The following is a 16,009-nucleotide window of genomic DNA, read 5'->3' on the forward strand; positions in this document are numbered from 1 at the left end:
CAATGGACTTCTTTCCAAACAGTGGGGACCACCAGCTCCSCCCCTCCCCGCAGTGGTCCCCCCAGGAAGGGCAGGAGGGTTTCTCTCAACCAGGCCAATTTCTTTTTTAACTTCAGAGCTGGCTTTGGCCCAGATTTCCTGTTGATATGGAAACACCAGTTTGAATAAACACTGCACACACCACAACAAATAAGAACGGGTTTGTGTCTCTCTTTGACTAAATATTCCAGCTGACCACATTCATTCAGAGCCTTTTTTTTTGTCCTATATACAAGTCCTTTGCAACCAGAGTTAACGCCAGGCCACTACGTTCCCCTTATATCGATGTATATTCATGTTGGATATGCTATTGCATCAGCTCAGCAATAATGGGTCCCTGACAAACACTTTCCCAGATTTTCTTTAAATGTCTCCTTTATTTCTCATCTCAGGCATTAAAAATGCCCTAGTGATTCAGTCTTTCAGCGCTGCCAAGGACATTCGAACAAAGCCTGACCCAAGGATCTCTCACAGGACTAGGACCGCGAGCGGTACCAGSAGTGGGCAAGGGCACACCATTCCCAGCTTCCTACAGTCCACTTGCAGCACRACAGTAACGGGGCTGACAACGGCCGTACTTTGGATCTTCTAAATAACTTCTGTTCACAGCTCTGCCCTGTGAGCAGTAAAAAAAAAAATTTACAACATTACTTTCAAAGTATTAAGAGTATACGAATCGAGCTAACTTACAAGCCGTGCTCTGACACCATACACAAAAATACACGTCCTATGCATTGTGCAGAGAGTGAAAAACTTGTTCTCCCTAAAGATTGCTCAAATGAAGAGGTGCTCTTTTTGCTGAGGATGGAAATGGGAACTCAGGTGATTTGAGAGCTTTGCGCTGCTTCCCACACAACTCCAAGCAAATTGTCTATCCTCTCTTTCCTCCCAATAGAGCAACAAGACATTAATCTGGCTGCAGGTGTACTGTGGTTCGGGAATCCTCACACGGCATCAGCAAAGGTAAAATCGAAGGTATGTTGCCAGATAAGAACTCATCCCAAATATGGCTTGAGCAACAATAAACACAGCCAAGGCCACTAATACATCCATGGAGTAGTCATGTGAGGACACTTTTATAAACCTCTACTTTCAGCATGCCTGTCCCTTACCTGCACCAGGCTAGTGCAAATTTTCCTGCCTCATGGGCCAGGTACTGTCAAGCTCAGTATGATGGGAGAGATGCATCCAATCAGCCCAACACAGGCAATTAGTTAAAATGTACATATACGAATGCGCACAGACGCACCACACAGGTTGGCTGCGTGTCCTGTCAAAAGCACGTGCTTCTTCTAGTCAAACACTGCTGTGCACCAGATTAGGTTAAACCACAAGATTATATTTGTTTGACAGCTCAAGAAACCTTCTTTAGGTCTTTGATTCTGCTGTTATTCAACATGGTGTTAGTAAAAGACTTCTCGAAAACAGCTCAGCCCTCAAGAGCTTCGGGAATTACCCTGCCATTAGAGGTACTAGTCTTTCAGATTTCACATTGCTGTATCTGGCAATACAGAGTTCAGCGCCCGGGAAAGAATACAAAGCTACAGCACTGATTTATTAATTGGGAAATAGAAAAGAAAAAGAAATTGTCCAAAAGTACCACTGCTTCTGCTTGTTTATCTAGCTGCAAATGACCAGTATATTAACTGCAGCCAGAATCACATAAAATAAGGTAAAYGGAGGCAAAACACCTCTCTATGCTGCTGCCTCGTGAAGAAGAGTTCTGCCAAGACTAATACAATGGAATGTAACAYACCTCCTCTTCCTTAATTATCCTTTACAGATTGCCAAAATATCAAACAAACAATCTGAAAAACCACCCCATCATAAAACAGCAAAACCTAAACTGTGTGTCCTTTACTGAAGTTAYTTATCCTTAGTGTCAGGTTCCATTAGAATGGTTTGAGGCAGGGCCTGGCATCTTCYGAAAGACACTCTGGATGCTGAACCAGCGCCTTTCGCAATCTAAACGAAATGAATCAAGTCATCATTCTCAGGGCGGAAAGGGGCCGATTCATGCAAATTAACTAAGGAACTAATTTTAATATTCATAAACAATACACTCATAACCACACAGAGCTGTTTGGGTGCTTCGTGCTGCTGAGAGACATTAGGCTGGCTGGAGGCATGAATCGAGCCCTTTATTCAGCTCCAGGACAAGCTTCCCACAGGCGCTGCAGGCAGAAAGGGAAAAACGTTCTTGGGAGCTCCTGGTTATTTCAGTTGTTGCACCTCCGGTAACGAGACATGTTTACTGAGCGTGGCGGTACGAACAGGAATAAAATCTTCTTCCTCTCTTCTCCTCCTCCCCCACACCCCTCCCAGATTTGCCTCTTGTAGGGATYACTAAATACCCTGGTACTTTTTTTTAATCCTATGAGCTCAGCTAAGGACCTGACAGGCAAAGGGCTTTGTAACACGTCGGTATCCTCGGCGGACCCCAATGCTCTAAAATAACAATTTAAGAGTAAATCAAGACTGAATGTGTCTCAGAGACAATACACATACTCTTGCTCTACCAGAAAACCCGGGCCCGCTGCTGCCTGCGGATGCCATTCTGCAATTGGTTCTACGCAGGGGGTCAGGAAAGGTGAGCAGAGTGCTCTGCTYGGGGTTTAAAGGTAACTGAGCAGATAGTACTGTGCTGTACCTGATGACAGCAGTTATTTTCTGCTAGAGAGTTACAGGTACTCCTTTTCCTGTGTTTCACTTATGACAAGAGAAAGAATCAGAGGTAGACAGCAGGAGAGAGAAGCAAGAAGACCCAGCAGAGCTGGACACAGCAAACGAGCCTGACAYTTTCCACAACTCAGGCATGGTACAAAGAAGTCTGGTTTGATATTACCCCACCATGCCAACAACATACCATYAGTGCAAAGCTTTGATGTCCTTGCGCTATGTTTTCACTTACAGTAACTAAATCTGCATTAGCAGAAGAAACAATAAAACATTGCCACATGAATTTCCCTTTCAATATACCATCAATTATAAGTACCAGTGTAGCAGAGCAGCCACTACAGGCAGTTGAGGTAGGTGGGCACTGTGTTATGTGTCTGGCAGGSACACATAAGGTCTGAATCAATATTATCGATGCAACTTTTGTAAGAGGTAATCCACAGCTAAAGATTTCCTGCAAATTCTGCATTTTGGTAATTGTCCTTCCTTTTGTTGTTTCAGCTTTAAAATCATTTGCTTTCCAAGAATTAAGGGGGAAAAAAAGAATAACGTAACACTTCGAATTTAGCAGACATCCTTACCTTACAAATAACCTAGGGTTTTATTTCAGATTTCCATACCATTTTAAGATTTGGTACTATCTTATTCTGATGGTAATATTATTTCATGCAGCCTCAAATATAAGGAAAAGAACTACACAAACAGAATGAAAATGTTCTTAGTTCATCATTCTTCAAGAAGCAATCCAGCCTTTGATAAAGTTGCTAATCTAATTGCTTATCACATGTCCATAAAACACTTTGTGTCAGAGGGGAAAGAGAAAATTAAGAAACGGACATAGAAATTATGGCAAGAATTGTGGGTTTTTTTTGGTTTTTGTTTTATTTAATGAACAATGATACACTGAAGTTGCTTTCAGAAGATCGGATGACAGTAAAAAGTGCAATGATCCTAAAATTATCAAAGGACAGGCCAACCACATAGGTCCTAAATAGCATAGCAGTATAACAGGGTTGGCTGCAGAGCACTTGGGGTTATACATTCATACCCTTTGCAAAACCCTCAACGTGTTTGCTGTCTGTGCTCTTTCTTAACCTTTCAGCCCATGAGCCCTTTCCCTCTTCCTCGCTAACTGACAGCTCTTTGCTCTGCCAGTTTGGGAATGGGCAACACTTGCTTGGCTGATCCTTTGGAAAGAGGCTGAGCATCCTCTGTCCTTCCTTCACTCCAGCCTCTTCCAAGAGAGATCCTAAGTTCATTTTCTTTGTCTCTGACATGAGTTTAATGGTTATGCCAGTAAGAAGATTAACTCTGAAAAGTGTATTAAGAAGGCAAAGAGTATGAGAAAAACAAAACAACAGAAAATCAAAGTAAATCCAAAGTAAGCATAGAACAATCCCTACACTAAGGGCAGGGCAAACAACCTCATGAGGCTTAACACAGGTACATCCGAGTGCTATGTATGATTTTAATAAAATAATGTCTCATGTTATTACCACTTGCTGCACTCATGTCAGTGTGTTGTGAGACCACAGTAAACATTTTCTTTCTATGTCTCTGTCCTCAGCCCTACCAGTCTTCMCGCTTGTCTTTGTACCCTCTGAGAAAGCCACTAAGATGAATGGGGCATCTAACTGGGCCGGCACCTGTGTAGTGAAGCAAAGCCTAGGTCCTCATTTCARTGGTCTTCATAAAGAAAGCTTAGGGTTATGTCTTTTGTCTCTTCCCTTGATCATTTATTGTTCTTCTCTCACAGGAGGAGGGCAATATAATTGCCACCACCTCCAGCCTGTATTTGCCTTTGCACACAGGCATTGTTCCTGATCCTCCCCAAGGATGCTGCAGGGCAAGACAAAACAGGCCTTGCAAACCTCAAGGAAGGCAGCCTCAAGGAGGCTTCTCTGATAGACCTTCAAAAAAACCCCAGATACACCTGGTGCTCTCTAGTATGCTGCACTGCAGTGCCCTGGGAGAGATTCCAAGCAGTGTTTAAGCCTCTGTGTTCTCCTGCAACAGAAGGGCTCTCCTCACCCAGATGCTGCCCCAGCATAGGTCCCTGAAGGCATGAATGCATCTCACCTAGCTTGAGGCTCTTAACAGATCCGTCTACATTAGGGGTGCTGCTTCTGCAGACAGCAAAGGCCCATCTGAAACCTGAATCGAATCTGCAAGGCCAGCTCTCTGCAGGGACTCCAAAATAAGTTCAGGAGACCAGGCAGGCACCTTGGGAAAAAAGAAAGAAAAAAAAGGCCACCTCCAAGCAGCCATACCCAGGTGACCACTCTCAAGCCTTGCTGCTGGTAACAGGCAAGCTCCAAAAGGAGAGAGRAGTGGCCAAGCGTATTAGGGAACATGCCAACGCATTCCACTCCTCCGCAGAGAGCTTCCCCCCRAGTGTCCTCTTCTGATCTTTTCCAGGCTTCTTTTGTTCACTCCAGACTTAAAGTTCATCCTTAAAATTCCCCAGTTGTTAGGAATATGGAATTAAACGGAACAATTCCATTTTTGACAATTACAGTCCCCCCTTTGTAAATTCATATCTCTATGGTAAAATTCATCTGATCACTCTCCTCTGTCTTTGCTGTCTGCAGAGGACTAAGCCTCTTCCTCCCAGCTTGGGAGGTCCACACCGGAAACAAATGCCYCATGAGTGGCGAAGCAATTGCAATTCACCTGAGATCTGCTCCACCTTTGGCTCCATAGAGAATGATTCCAAACAAACATTTCAAAGGCATACCAGGATCATATGACTGGCGACAGAATTTTTCAACTCAGACCTGACAGCATTCTGGGGAAAGGAGTAGGGAAATCACAGGTGGATGCTCAGGACCAGGATCAGCCTGCATTTCCAAACAGACACGAGGGAACTGTTGCTAAGCAGAGACAGAGCATCYCATGATGCAGAAGGTTTAAAATCACTGCGGTAGAAGGCTGGTACTTGGACAAGAAGATTCTCACATGTAGGCCGAAGGGTACTGAAAAAAATGGCTGCTTCAAACTACTGTGGCCACTTCCAGCTAGATGAGTGTCCAGTGTTTACCGACAGGAACCAGGCAGGGTTTACAGAACAAGAGCTGTTCCAATACAGGGTCCAGTGTCTCTCTCCAGGATGTCCTGTGGGTGGCCAGATCACAAAACCCACTCTACCGACCTCAGAAAAGGGAGGGTTGGAGGTCCTAATGCAATCRCAAAGCGCTTCCCACCAGCCCTTCTCCATAAAGACAGACAGAAAGGGAGAAGGAGAGAGAAAGAGAAACAAAAAAAGAAAAGGGAAATATCTCCTGAGGAGCACTTTTCACAGTTTGAAGTGAGACTTTCCAGAGCCTTTGCTTTAATTTTACCCAGGTGTCTTTCTGCTTAATAAGAACCTACTGAAACACACATAAAAAGTATTCTGGTTACAAGCTCACTACATTGTTAATTGCACCACTCCTGTTAGCATAAAAGGTCATAATACTGAAAATGAGGATGTGGGTAGGCAGCAAAAATGCCAAAGATATATAAAAGTTTGTTCAAAGCCTTGCTTCATTTAACACACACATACRCAATACTCTATATTTGCAAAAAAGTGATCGATGAAAGAGCTCAGGTCCCATTCCTGCTCCAAGCAACTGTTATAAACTAACTTCAGCCTGTCATAGTTTGAAGACATGCTGGCCTCTAATACGCACAAATAAATAAAAAATGGAATAGCCTCTTTTCTTCAGCAGACTCATATCTCACTATATGGCCTCATTAACTGTCAGACTTCCAGATGGGATACCAAAATAATGWAAGCCAGCCACTCTGCTGTCAAGGCAAGAAAATCTGTTCTCCTTCCAGCTCCCGTTGTCACAACACCATGAATTATTCCCTTGTCTCCTGTACTGCACACTGAGTTCTGCTCAAGAAAGTTGCCAGCCATCATCACAATTTCGCAGATTTTAATCAAGACCCAACTTGCAGTCAATCAGTAACTAAAATTGAGATCTAAGGTGATTTCTCAGGCCAGCTTTGAAACACTTACAGTACAAGGGTTCCACTGGCCAAAGTCCATCAGCCAGACACTGGCTAATTAACTAAACAGCTTTTTGGAACAAGTTAGTTTAAAAGTAACGGTTTTCACTRTAAATAGTCAAGCATTATCTATATCGAACGTTAAAAACTGTAGCACACTTCCAGACTGGATTTATTAACACAGATCACTATTAGCACTACTGAAAAATCTATTTTTAGCCTTGACTCAACACAAAAAGTCTATTACCTGGATGTGTTTAATATGTCCACAGAAATTTCAGCARGAGAGACAACTGAGAACGTTTGTACTGCAGAGATCTAAAGAGCCTGCTGCAATATTTACATCTAGTTTTCTACTACTCTGCCTATAACATCCCAATTACAGTGTGATTAAAAATGTAATGTGCAGCAGCCTTTCCAGTGAAAAGGTTGTCTTAAAGTCCTATTCCTTCCCCACGTATGTCTGCATACAATACTGGAAACAGATATTTTTGGGGAAAAAAATTATATAGATGCATGCTACAACTTTGAATGACACTGGGGTCAACGTGAAACACTGTCTGCACCCTTTCTCTTTCTGTTAAAGTATTTTCTTGAATAATTAAACTAGATACTAGAGGGGAAATTTTTTTTTTWATTTCTGTCATATTTATTTTGCACATTCAGCATTATGATGTTTATTTTCTTATCAGCCGTCTCCTCCTTTTGCATGGATTTATCACATACCAAATGGGAAGATAATGCATTTATATTTTTTAGAAGAGGGAAGTAACAGTAGCATAAATCACATGCCAAGAGACGGAGAAAGGACAGAGGGAGCAGACTGAAGAATAGTTTTACCACATTTAATTACTCTGAACTTTTTTTTCTACAMGGATGACATTGCTGTGTCGCTATACAGCAGAGTTGCACTTAAAGATTGCAACCAGCTATCATTTGAAGGATTAGAGTCATTCTCAACTGGCCAGTATACACTGTGTTACCCAAATAATTTTCCAAAGTAACTCCCATTTGCATTGAAAATAACCATGGGACTAAAGAACACTGAAGGACAGAAAAAAAGATGCTCTGAAAGAAACAGTCGTGTTTTGAGAATAACCCCCTTTTTAAAACCAAGATAAAGAGTTTTTGCAACTTGCACAGAAACCTTATTCAGACACTAGAGTAAAAATAAACTCACTCCTACCCCTCAGACTCAAACTTTYAGAAATGGTGAGAGCACACACAAAGAAAGCCCGTGCGATACACCATAAGCATTGCCCTGTTCTGAGAAATTAGTCAAATTCATGGCAACTGGTAAGAAAGAGCTCATTTCTTTGGGCACTACAGGCCAATTTCAACTTAACTTTATAATTCATCTTCACTTTGAAGCTGTTCTTCTGCTGTCACCTTTTATTAAAGTTGCATTTCTGAAGTGATGCACAGTTGCACAGGGCGAGGTAACATCTTTTATTAGGACACCTGATGTAGGGGGGACACATTCCCTTAAATGCTCCTGCTCCATCCCATCTCCCTTGTGAATGCATGTCGTGGAGTGCTGCACAACCGCAGCTACTGCACAGTGCCAYGGGGCCCCAGTTGAAACAAAGACCCTGTTTTTAGCAGGAAGAGGATCAGAAAATATATCAAAAGCTGGATGTTGTGCATTCCCTTCTCACTGGTATCAGCAGGTTACCAGGCAGCTTCTGTACATGGCAGAACTTGCTTCAGACTTTGTGAGTTTAACCTGCTTCTTTGGAGGCTGATGCTTAGGAAGTGAAGGATCCAGTAACAGGACTCTGAAAAACTTAACTCACCCTGCTTGCCCATTGCATCTGCTTCGGTCTGACAGTACAAAGGCTCCCTCTCCAAACATCCAGCTTCTAACCGTATACACCATCAAGGGAAGTCCAAATGTGCAGCTTACCTGATCTTTCTCAGGCTTGTCAGAGATGTCATTCAAACTTGAGGAGGTCAGGTTTCTGTGAGTCATGGCTGGACTGCCTGTAAGAACAACGTCAACACCAATTAGAAGACCTGTTTCAATCCTGTAAGAAGAACACAGAGGCTCAGGCTACAGCAACACCTTTCCTTGCACAAGGGAGGTTCACATGGGCAATGTGAGACCCTGACAGGCTGCTTTCTCTAACTTCACGTGGCACATAGGATAGAAAGATGCTAATGGTTCATCATTTCTGATCCACAGCATTCCTGCAACCTTTAGGACAGCAATAMAGTCTAAGACCTTTCATAATTCCTGGCTGTGGGAAAAAACAAACCAGMAACTGGCTGCTGAGGCTGATGCTGCTGGGTCACCCAGGGACCCGGTTACAAACCCATTCTGCAATAGAGCAGTGGGACCCTCATGGTCACTGCTACCTCTGAACCATTCCTCTTAGCTCTCCTACACAGCCAGTATCTGCCCTACRGTCCTCAGCGTACAAGACTGGGTATGCAGCTCATGCAATGAGGAAGCTTGGCAGGTCGTGGTCTTCCAAAACAGCCAATTCTATTTAATAAGAATCTACCTTTCTACAAGCAATCTTGTTAATTAAATCCATGAACCCTAGGGGTTTACTGAGCAAAACGACACGTGCACCGAATTGGTAGGCCTAAAGTCAACAAYTCCTGACACCAGATACTCTGGAGAGACAAAGAAAAGCACAGAGGCAAACAGAGGAAATAGGTAACCTCCGTTTCCCTTTCAAAGATCAACTATTCATCTCTAAGCCCGACACAATGACATTCAAGCACTGGAAAACAGCTAGACAGGAGCYGCATGCTCCCTTATGGACTACTTTTCCTACTTATTCTTATGTAGACTGAAGTAGAACTGAAGTAGAATTACATGAAARTAGTTCTAAAGAACTTGGAAAAAAATCATGATTTCAGAATTCACTTCTACAATCCCACTAAAAGCCTTTATAGTTAAAACTGAAGAAACCAGAAATAGCCATAATCAGAAGAAAGAAAAATCAAAAGAATAGCAAAAGAAGAATCAAAAAGAAAAATCAAAAGAATAGCAAAAAAGGGGACTGCTGGGATGGATACAATATTCTAAACCCCAGCAATCAGCATGCATTTTCTTTTGTTCTGAAATTTTTCCATCCCTTCTCGCCCACTCTTGTTGGAACCAGAAGCAGAACAACAGGAGCTGTTATCACAGAGTTTCTGACCATGAACATAACTGGAAAGAGAGAAAATACTCAAGAAAGCTGGCACAGAGGCATTTCCCAACTTCTGAGGTATTTCTAGGTTAGGATGTTTCAAGACAACATTGATGAAACTTATGGTTAGATATTCATATAATGAAAGGCCAAATCGTCAGTGTTCATCAGCTCCCAGTGAAAACAAATCTGGTCTCTCYATACAGGACACAAGTCTACTACTGAGCTCTTCAGAATATCTCCATTAATGTTTTTGCTCAGTCATTCCAATGCTGCTGAATATCCACAGCTCATGTTATAACATAAGTCATCTTTTATGAACTGATGAATACCACCATTTAAAAACAACAGTACCCCACTATGCATACTGAGCAAAAGAAGGAGTAGTGAGAAGAMGATTTGGACACCCAGTGTTGGATTTTCTTTCCAATACGTTCAGTGTATGTGGAGGTAGACCTACAGTATTCTTTGTTATAAGACACTGAATCACAATATACATGCCGTGTGTTACCACCACATCCAGGAAAGAAAAGCACAGCAAAAGCAAAGCCCAGTTCGATATTCTAAAAGGGGGATCCAGCTTCTCCTACCACCCGTTGTCATTCTGAACCAGATGCRAGACTCACCTAGCTCTATGAAGTTTTTACAAAAATGTCTACTCATGGAACGAGAAATGCCACTTGTAAGACTGGTTCAAGATACATATAATCTTAACCAGTCTCCCATTTAATTATTAGCAAGCCAGACTTCACAATGTTTATAAATTTTGATCGATGTGTTTGATGTGAAACCTGTAGGTAGGAGATACACAATGCATAAATAAAACAGGAAAAAAGTGATCAAATGTGCTAGCATCTATTACACAATGTACATATTACTTTGCTTTTCTAAAAAGGTGTTCATAACACCTTCTGTGTTATGAACTAATATTTAAGAAATATTTGGTAAAGAGCACAGATGGAAAAAAATCAAAATAAAAACAGATTCTTGGAATCTTTAAGTCCATTATTAAAAAAAAATCCCTAGGTTTTAATGTATTGTGCAATTAATTATCTTTTAAAGATTGCAAAGAAACTGCCAATTCTGGGAAATCTTTGACAAGTATATAATGAACTCATGGATTAAAATTAAAGATTGAAGTTCTGTGCAGAGAAACACATGGGTGTTTTGCAAATCTGAGCCAATAAAATCAAACCAAGAGACAGGGAAGCACTTTTTTTTTTTTTTTTAATGTGAAGCTTGTTCACACTGATAATTGCTTTCATGCAGCTCAGTGAGTCAAAGCAAAGCTTCTATCAGTTGACCTGAGTGCTACTGAGTGAGAGAAATGAAACAAAAAAGCATTCAGCAGAGTTAAACAGATCTGGAGAAGTTCAGAGACCTGCAGAGATGGGAACAGTTGTGGGCTGGTCTCAGAGCTGCATATCCCACACTGCCCATCTGCATGAGGCTGATAAACAACTCGCACAAACCAGTGTATCTGATGCAGAGAGAAAGAGAGCATTGCAGAGCTACATTTTCTCTTGTTCAAATCTTAGTTTGATACTTCCGAGCCCTGATACTGGCTAATGTCTCCCACTGAGAAGAAACTAAGCAGGGCTTCCAAAAAGTTTTGGGGAAAGTGTAGAAAACATTAATGGTTTTATTTTATACCGTTGTTTACTTCCATTTTAATGCATTTTATTCAGAAGAGCTGCACTACGTAGCTGTAGAGAAAGGCATCTGCTGAAGGTCTGTCTTCATTTTCTGCAGACTGCTTTGGTGGTTGTCCAAATTTCTAGGTCCAGTTCTGGAGTAAACAGACCATAGCGAGGGTCCATAGCTTTCAAAGCTGATACTTTTCCAGGTTACAAGTTTGTTTGCTTTGTTTATGAGACATCCCAGACTGAATGTTCCTTAGGAGATAATTACCTTTCTTTCTAGAGGAAGTGGCTAATGACTTTATCACCTCTTGGTAACAGCCTCTTCTGCCTCACAGATGCCAATTACCTTTTCTCTCCATTTCCTGACCTGATCAACATAACCTAATCAAACTCAGAGCAACTATTCTCAATGCATACTCTGCTTGAGGTTTCCCATTTCTGTTCCAGATGTGAGGAGACAGATGTGCCAAAAAGCTTGTCTGTTTTTTTCCAGTTGTATCCACTGAGCTAATAAAGATACTACACTTCCCTACAAACACGACCTTGCCTATACTCTTAAGCCATCACAGCTACAGCAACACTACCGCTACAGGGCTGAACAAGGACAAATGTATGAAGCCTAGAAGCGAGGGACACCAGGCAAAACGCTGTTTGTACAACATGATGCAGGAACCTCAGGGTGCAGGGCTCTAAAGAAACTCTTTTTGTCAGTTAGAAAGCTTTGGATCATGAGTTTCCCCCTCTTTCCCATAAATCCCTAGCCAGCAATACAGCATTGCTCTGATGTACTCTCTAAACAAACTGCCTTGAAAGTGTTGTGTGATAGTGCTCTTATTTCAAGCACTGACAGAGCTCTTAGCAGGCAGAAGGACATGACCCTAGGGAGAAAGCCAAACTCGGCACCTGGGCTTGTTTCTGAGAGTTAACCCCATAAAGAGGTGTGAGCACTTTACCATAACTCTAGCTCCACTGCTAACAGCCATTTACCAGAGTCAGAGACCAGGTTCAGAAAGTCTCCTGACCACTTTGCAAGGAAACATCACTAACCTCAACACATTTGCTTCAACCTGCATACTCCCGCAAGCACTACTCAGCCAATTCCACCTGCCATTGGCTAAACTCAGTAGCCAAGGCTACCGACCGCAAATAGAGGGGTGAATACAGGYGGCCCCTTACGCACAGGGACACCTGCCAACCTTGGTTTCCAGGGTTTACTGCAGGGCATTTATCTGCACTTTATGAACTTCTTTTCACAGAGGTCTGCTGYCTCCTCTGCCATCACGTCATGCTGCCCCCTGTAACTTTGCCCACACTACAGAGGACTGTACAGCACAAACAACTCTATGATTTTCCAAAAATAACTGCCTGTAAGAGAAATCCCCTCTACTTTGAAAATACTACAGGGCATTAGAGCCTGTAAACTCTACCTCCAGCACACAATAAAAAATAGTCATGCAAGTCTCCCATACTGGAAGTTAGGAAGWAATGGGTACAAAAAATTCCAAACAAAAAATAAATGGGATTCTCCATTTTCAAGGAAATCACAATCCCTTCGTCTGTATCTATGAAGACTAAGTTTTGGGACAAAACTTAGGCATGGTGTGACCAGGAAGTGCCAARGCTTACCTATTCAGGGCCTTTAATCATGACACTATATTTAACAAGTGAGATCAAAGCCTTTCCTCCTYGCTTCACTTGGCACAGCACACAGACCTTATTCACTCCACTCTTCAGTCATCAGAGTGGCCTTGCATTAAGAGATCGGAGTACCAAAAGTCTAAAAAGTGSTCTTTGTTCTTTGGAGGTAGAAAGTGTCTCATAAGCCTGACTTACACAGAGCTTTTGGGTTAAGGATGATTCATATYAAATTCTCAAATCATATTTGATTCATTTGATTCATTTTTTCATATTYGATTTGAAATATTTCATATTTTCATATTTGATTCATTCAATTTTACACTTAATGTAGACAGCCAAAATCTTCTGAGGGTGCAGTGTGACTGCTTTCTCCTCAAGTTTGGTGTCTGTGCATATCATCTTCAGAAGAAGCTTTACAAGGTCCTCAAGTATACTTCTCCYACTCTGTACTGTCTTTGATGGTCTTTAAAACACCRACTAGAAACTACACCTACCACCTTTAAGCAGCTTTGCTGACCTGAGAAACTTGACAGTGCCYCCACTTATATTCAAAATTATCTCCACATCCCTGAATGTACAGTGAGGGCCAAGCAAAGTCAGGGCTGCAGACAAGCATAACTAGAGCTACAAGATGCAGCATGTGCAAACCTGYCTGTACTTTTTCTATCAAAAGCCATTTAGCTGTGTAGACACTATGGCCCAGATCTGCACAGCCTAAATCCCACCTAACTCACTTGCCTAACCCTTGTGYGCCCTTTGAAGACCCAAAGCCAGCAAGGACATGTCAAATGGTCAGTTTTTTAGTGTAACAGCCTGCCCATAAGGACAAACTGCAGCAGACGCGGCTGTTTGGAGATTACAGTGTCACAGGGCGATCTCAGCCTCTATGGAAAGCCCAGCAATACCACTTCTGAGAAACTTTCCACAGTTTGCTAACTAAGGATCATTTCCTGACTCAGGCCTAATTTGCATTACTGTCTCTCCAGCAAAGGCAATGCAAGCCTCTTCCTGGACTGCRTTCAATGCAGTGCTGGTGCAAAAAGTAAGGTGATAATCCAAACACCTCCATGTTATTATCTCATTCTACTAATAGGCTCCCTTCATAGTAAATAGCCTGAAATTCAGATTTCTAGATATTGCGATGGCTGGTAAAGAGCCTCTCTGCCATCAGCGCAGTGAGTTGTGCCTTTCTGTGGGAACAGCACAGTCCTCTGCGATGTGCAGGGCTGCTAAGGAGCAATACTCTCAAAAGGATAACGGGAGAGGGTCGGGGCCCAAGGCAAGCCCAGCTCACCACTGAGACACAAAGCTGGCAGGGCCTGCTAGCCGTGTGATAAAGGGAGCTTATTTTTGCATTTARTTTATATGGAAATTAAAACATTTAAGCTTGTTTTATTTCTAATACYGCATTGGTGGCAAAATTAATGAAAACCTTCTGACAGCCAAAGGATACATCAACACATGCATTAAATTCTGCTGGGTGGGTTAGGAGAGAGACCACCGCCTGAATGGGAGTGCAGCTGAGCTACCTGTTTCTCCACTACAAAAAGCAATTGTGAAAACGGAGTGAAAGAGAGCACAGTGCGGGGAGAGTGGGGGTAACAYGGGGACAGCCGGAGCAGCAGCCATGCCACGAGGAGCGGATTTCCAATCCTCCCACTATTAATAAAGCAGCAAGCATTAAGAAACTTTGATTGCTGAGAGCTACCCGCTCCTCTTCCTCTAAACTCCCGCAAGCMAGTGCAGTACCCCAGCCCCCTCGCCCGCACCCCGGGACTTACTGAGCCATCCCACACTGGGGCTGCGCCGCACTCGGATCTCATCATCCAGCATGCGCGTCGCTAGGCAGGGCACGGAGCTCTCAAGCGGGCTGCGTGCTTTGGCGGTGCAAGCAGGAGACAGCAGCAGCAGCAGCAGAGAGGAGGAAGAGAGCAAAGTGGAAAAGTCAAAAAAAAAAAAAAAAGAAAGAGAAAAACGCTCAAGCAATTGCACAAGCAAGCGAGGTAGGAGGCAGAGGTTTTGAACACTYGCAGTTATGCACACAAGCGCACCTTTCTGCAGAGGTCAGGGACAGAAGAACCAAGCCTGCTCATTTGGAGCACCAAATCTCCTCTGTAGCTTCAGCTTTCAGGGTTCATTCAGCAGGTTTGGGGCAAATTTTTAATTCTAGGTGCCTGAAATTCAGGCATCGTAGAACCAGACTTCAAGCAACTAAATAAAGTAGCTGCAATTTCAGTTGTGCTGAGCCGTCCCGAGCACGGGCAGGAAATAAGAATGGCAGACACACACTGCTTTTGAAAAAAAATCAGGTCACTTCCCTGTAAGAGCCAATTTTGAATATCCTGACCATATAAACACCAAAATTAGGGCTTGAAAAGGCATACCCTATTTTGTAATGCTTCAAATAATGCAAACAGCTAAATAAACTGGTTGTTTTTTTTTCCAGTGTCCCCTGAGAACATCTTATTTCTGGCTTAATTTCTCTCCTCCTCTGCTATTACTATTTAACTGCCATTGTATCATTCAACTCTCTAAAGGCACCTGCGATGCAGTTTGTGTGAAAAACACTTGATAGAGTAAAGATGCATTCTCATGTAGAATAAGAACTTTAGAGGGGAAAAGTTTTCAGCTATTGCTAGCTTTCACACTCTCAGCGCATCATCTAATGCGCTGCAGACAGCATAACTGTTATTTTAACTCAAGTRTTTCCAAACTACTCTGTCAGCACAGCAAAAATAAATAACCGCCTCCTGCCTCTTCTCTGTACAACATCCATTAGGTGTTTGGACAGCACAGACACCATTCACACAGTGATGGGTAGCATGCCATTATCTACAAAGGTTAAATCCCTGCACACAAACACACCCCAGC

The 16,009-nt window shown here is 42.6% G+C and overlaps 1 protein-coding gene across 1 annotated transcript in view; it reads right to left on the reverse strand.

Annotated features, from left to right (window-relative positions):
• The window catches only part of SLC4A4 (solute carrier family 4 member 4), a 174,571-nt gene that overhangs the window by 70,628 nt on the left and 87,934 nt on the right, over window positions 1-16,009 (reverse strand). Inside the window, exon 6 of the mRNA XM_026090087.1 lies at window positions 8,618-8,694. Within this exon, the coding sequence (XP_025945872.1) occupies window positions 8,618-8,694 (77 nt within the window). The remainder of the gene's footprint in view (window positions 1-8,617; window positions 8,695-16,009) is intronic.

This window comes from Apteryx rowi, unplaced genomic scaffold (genome assembly GCF_003343035.1).
Source record: "Apteryx rowi isolate R43461 unplaced genomic scaffold, aptRow1 scaffold_85, whole genome shotgun sequence".
Classification (NCBI taxonomy): Eukaryota; Metazoa; Chordata; class Aves; order Apterygiformes; family Apterygidae; genus Apteryx; species Apteryx rowi.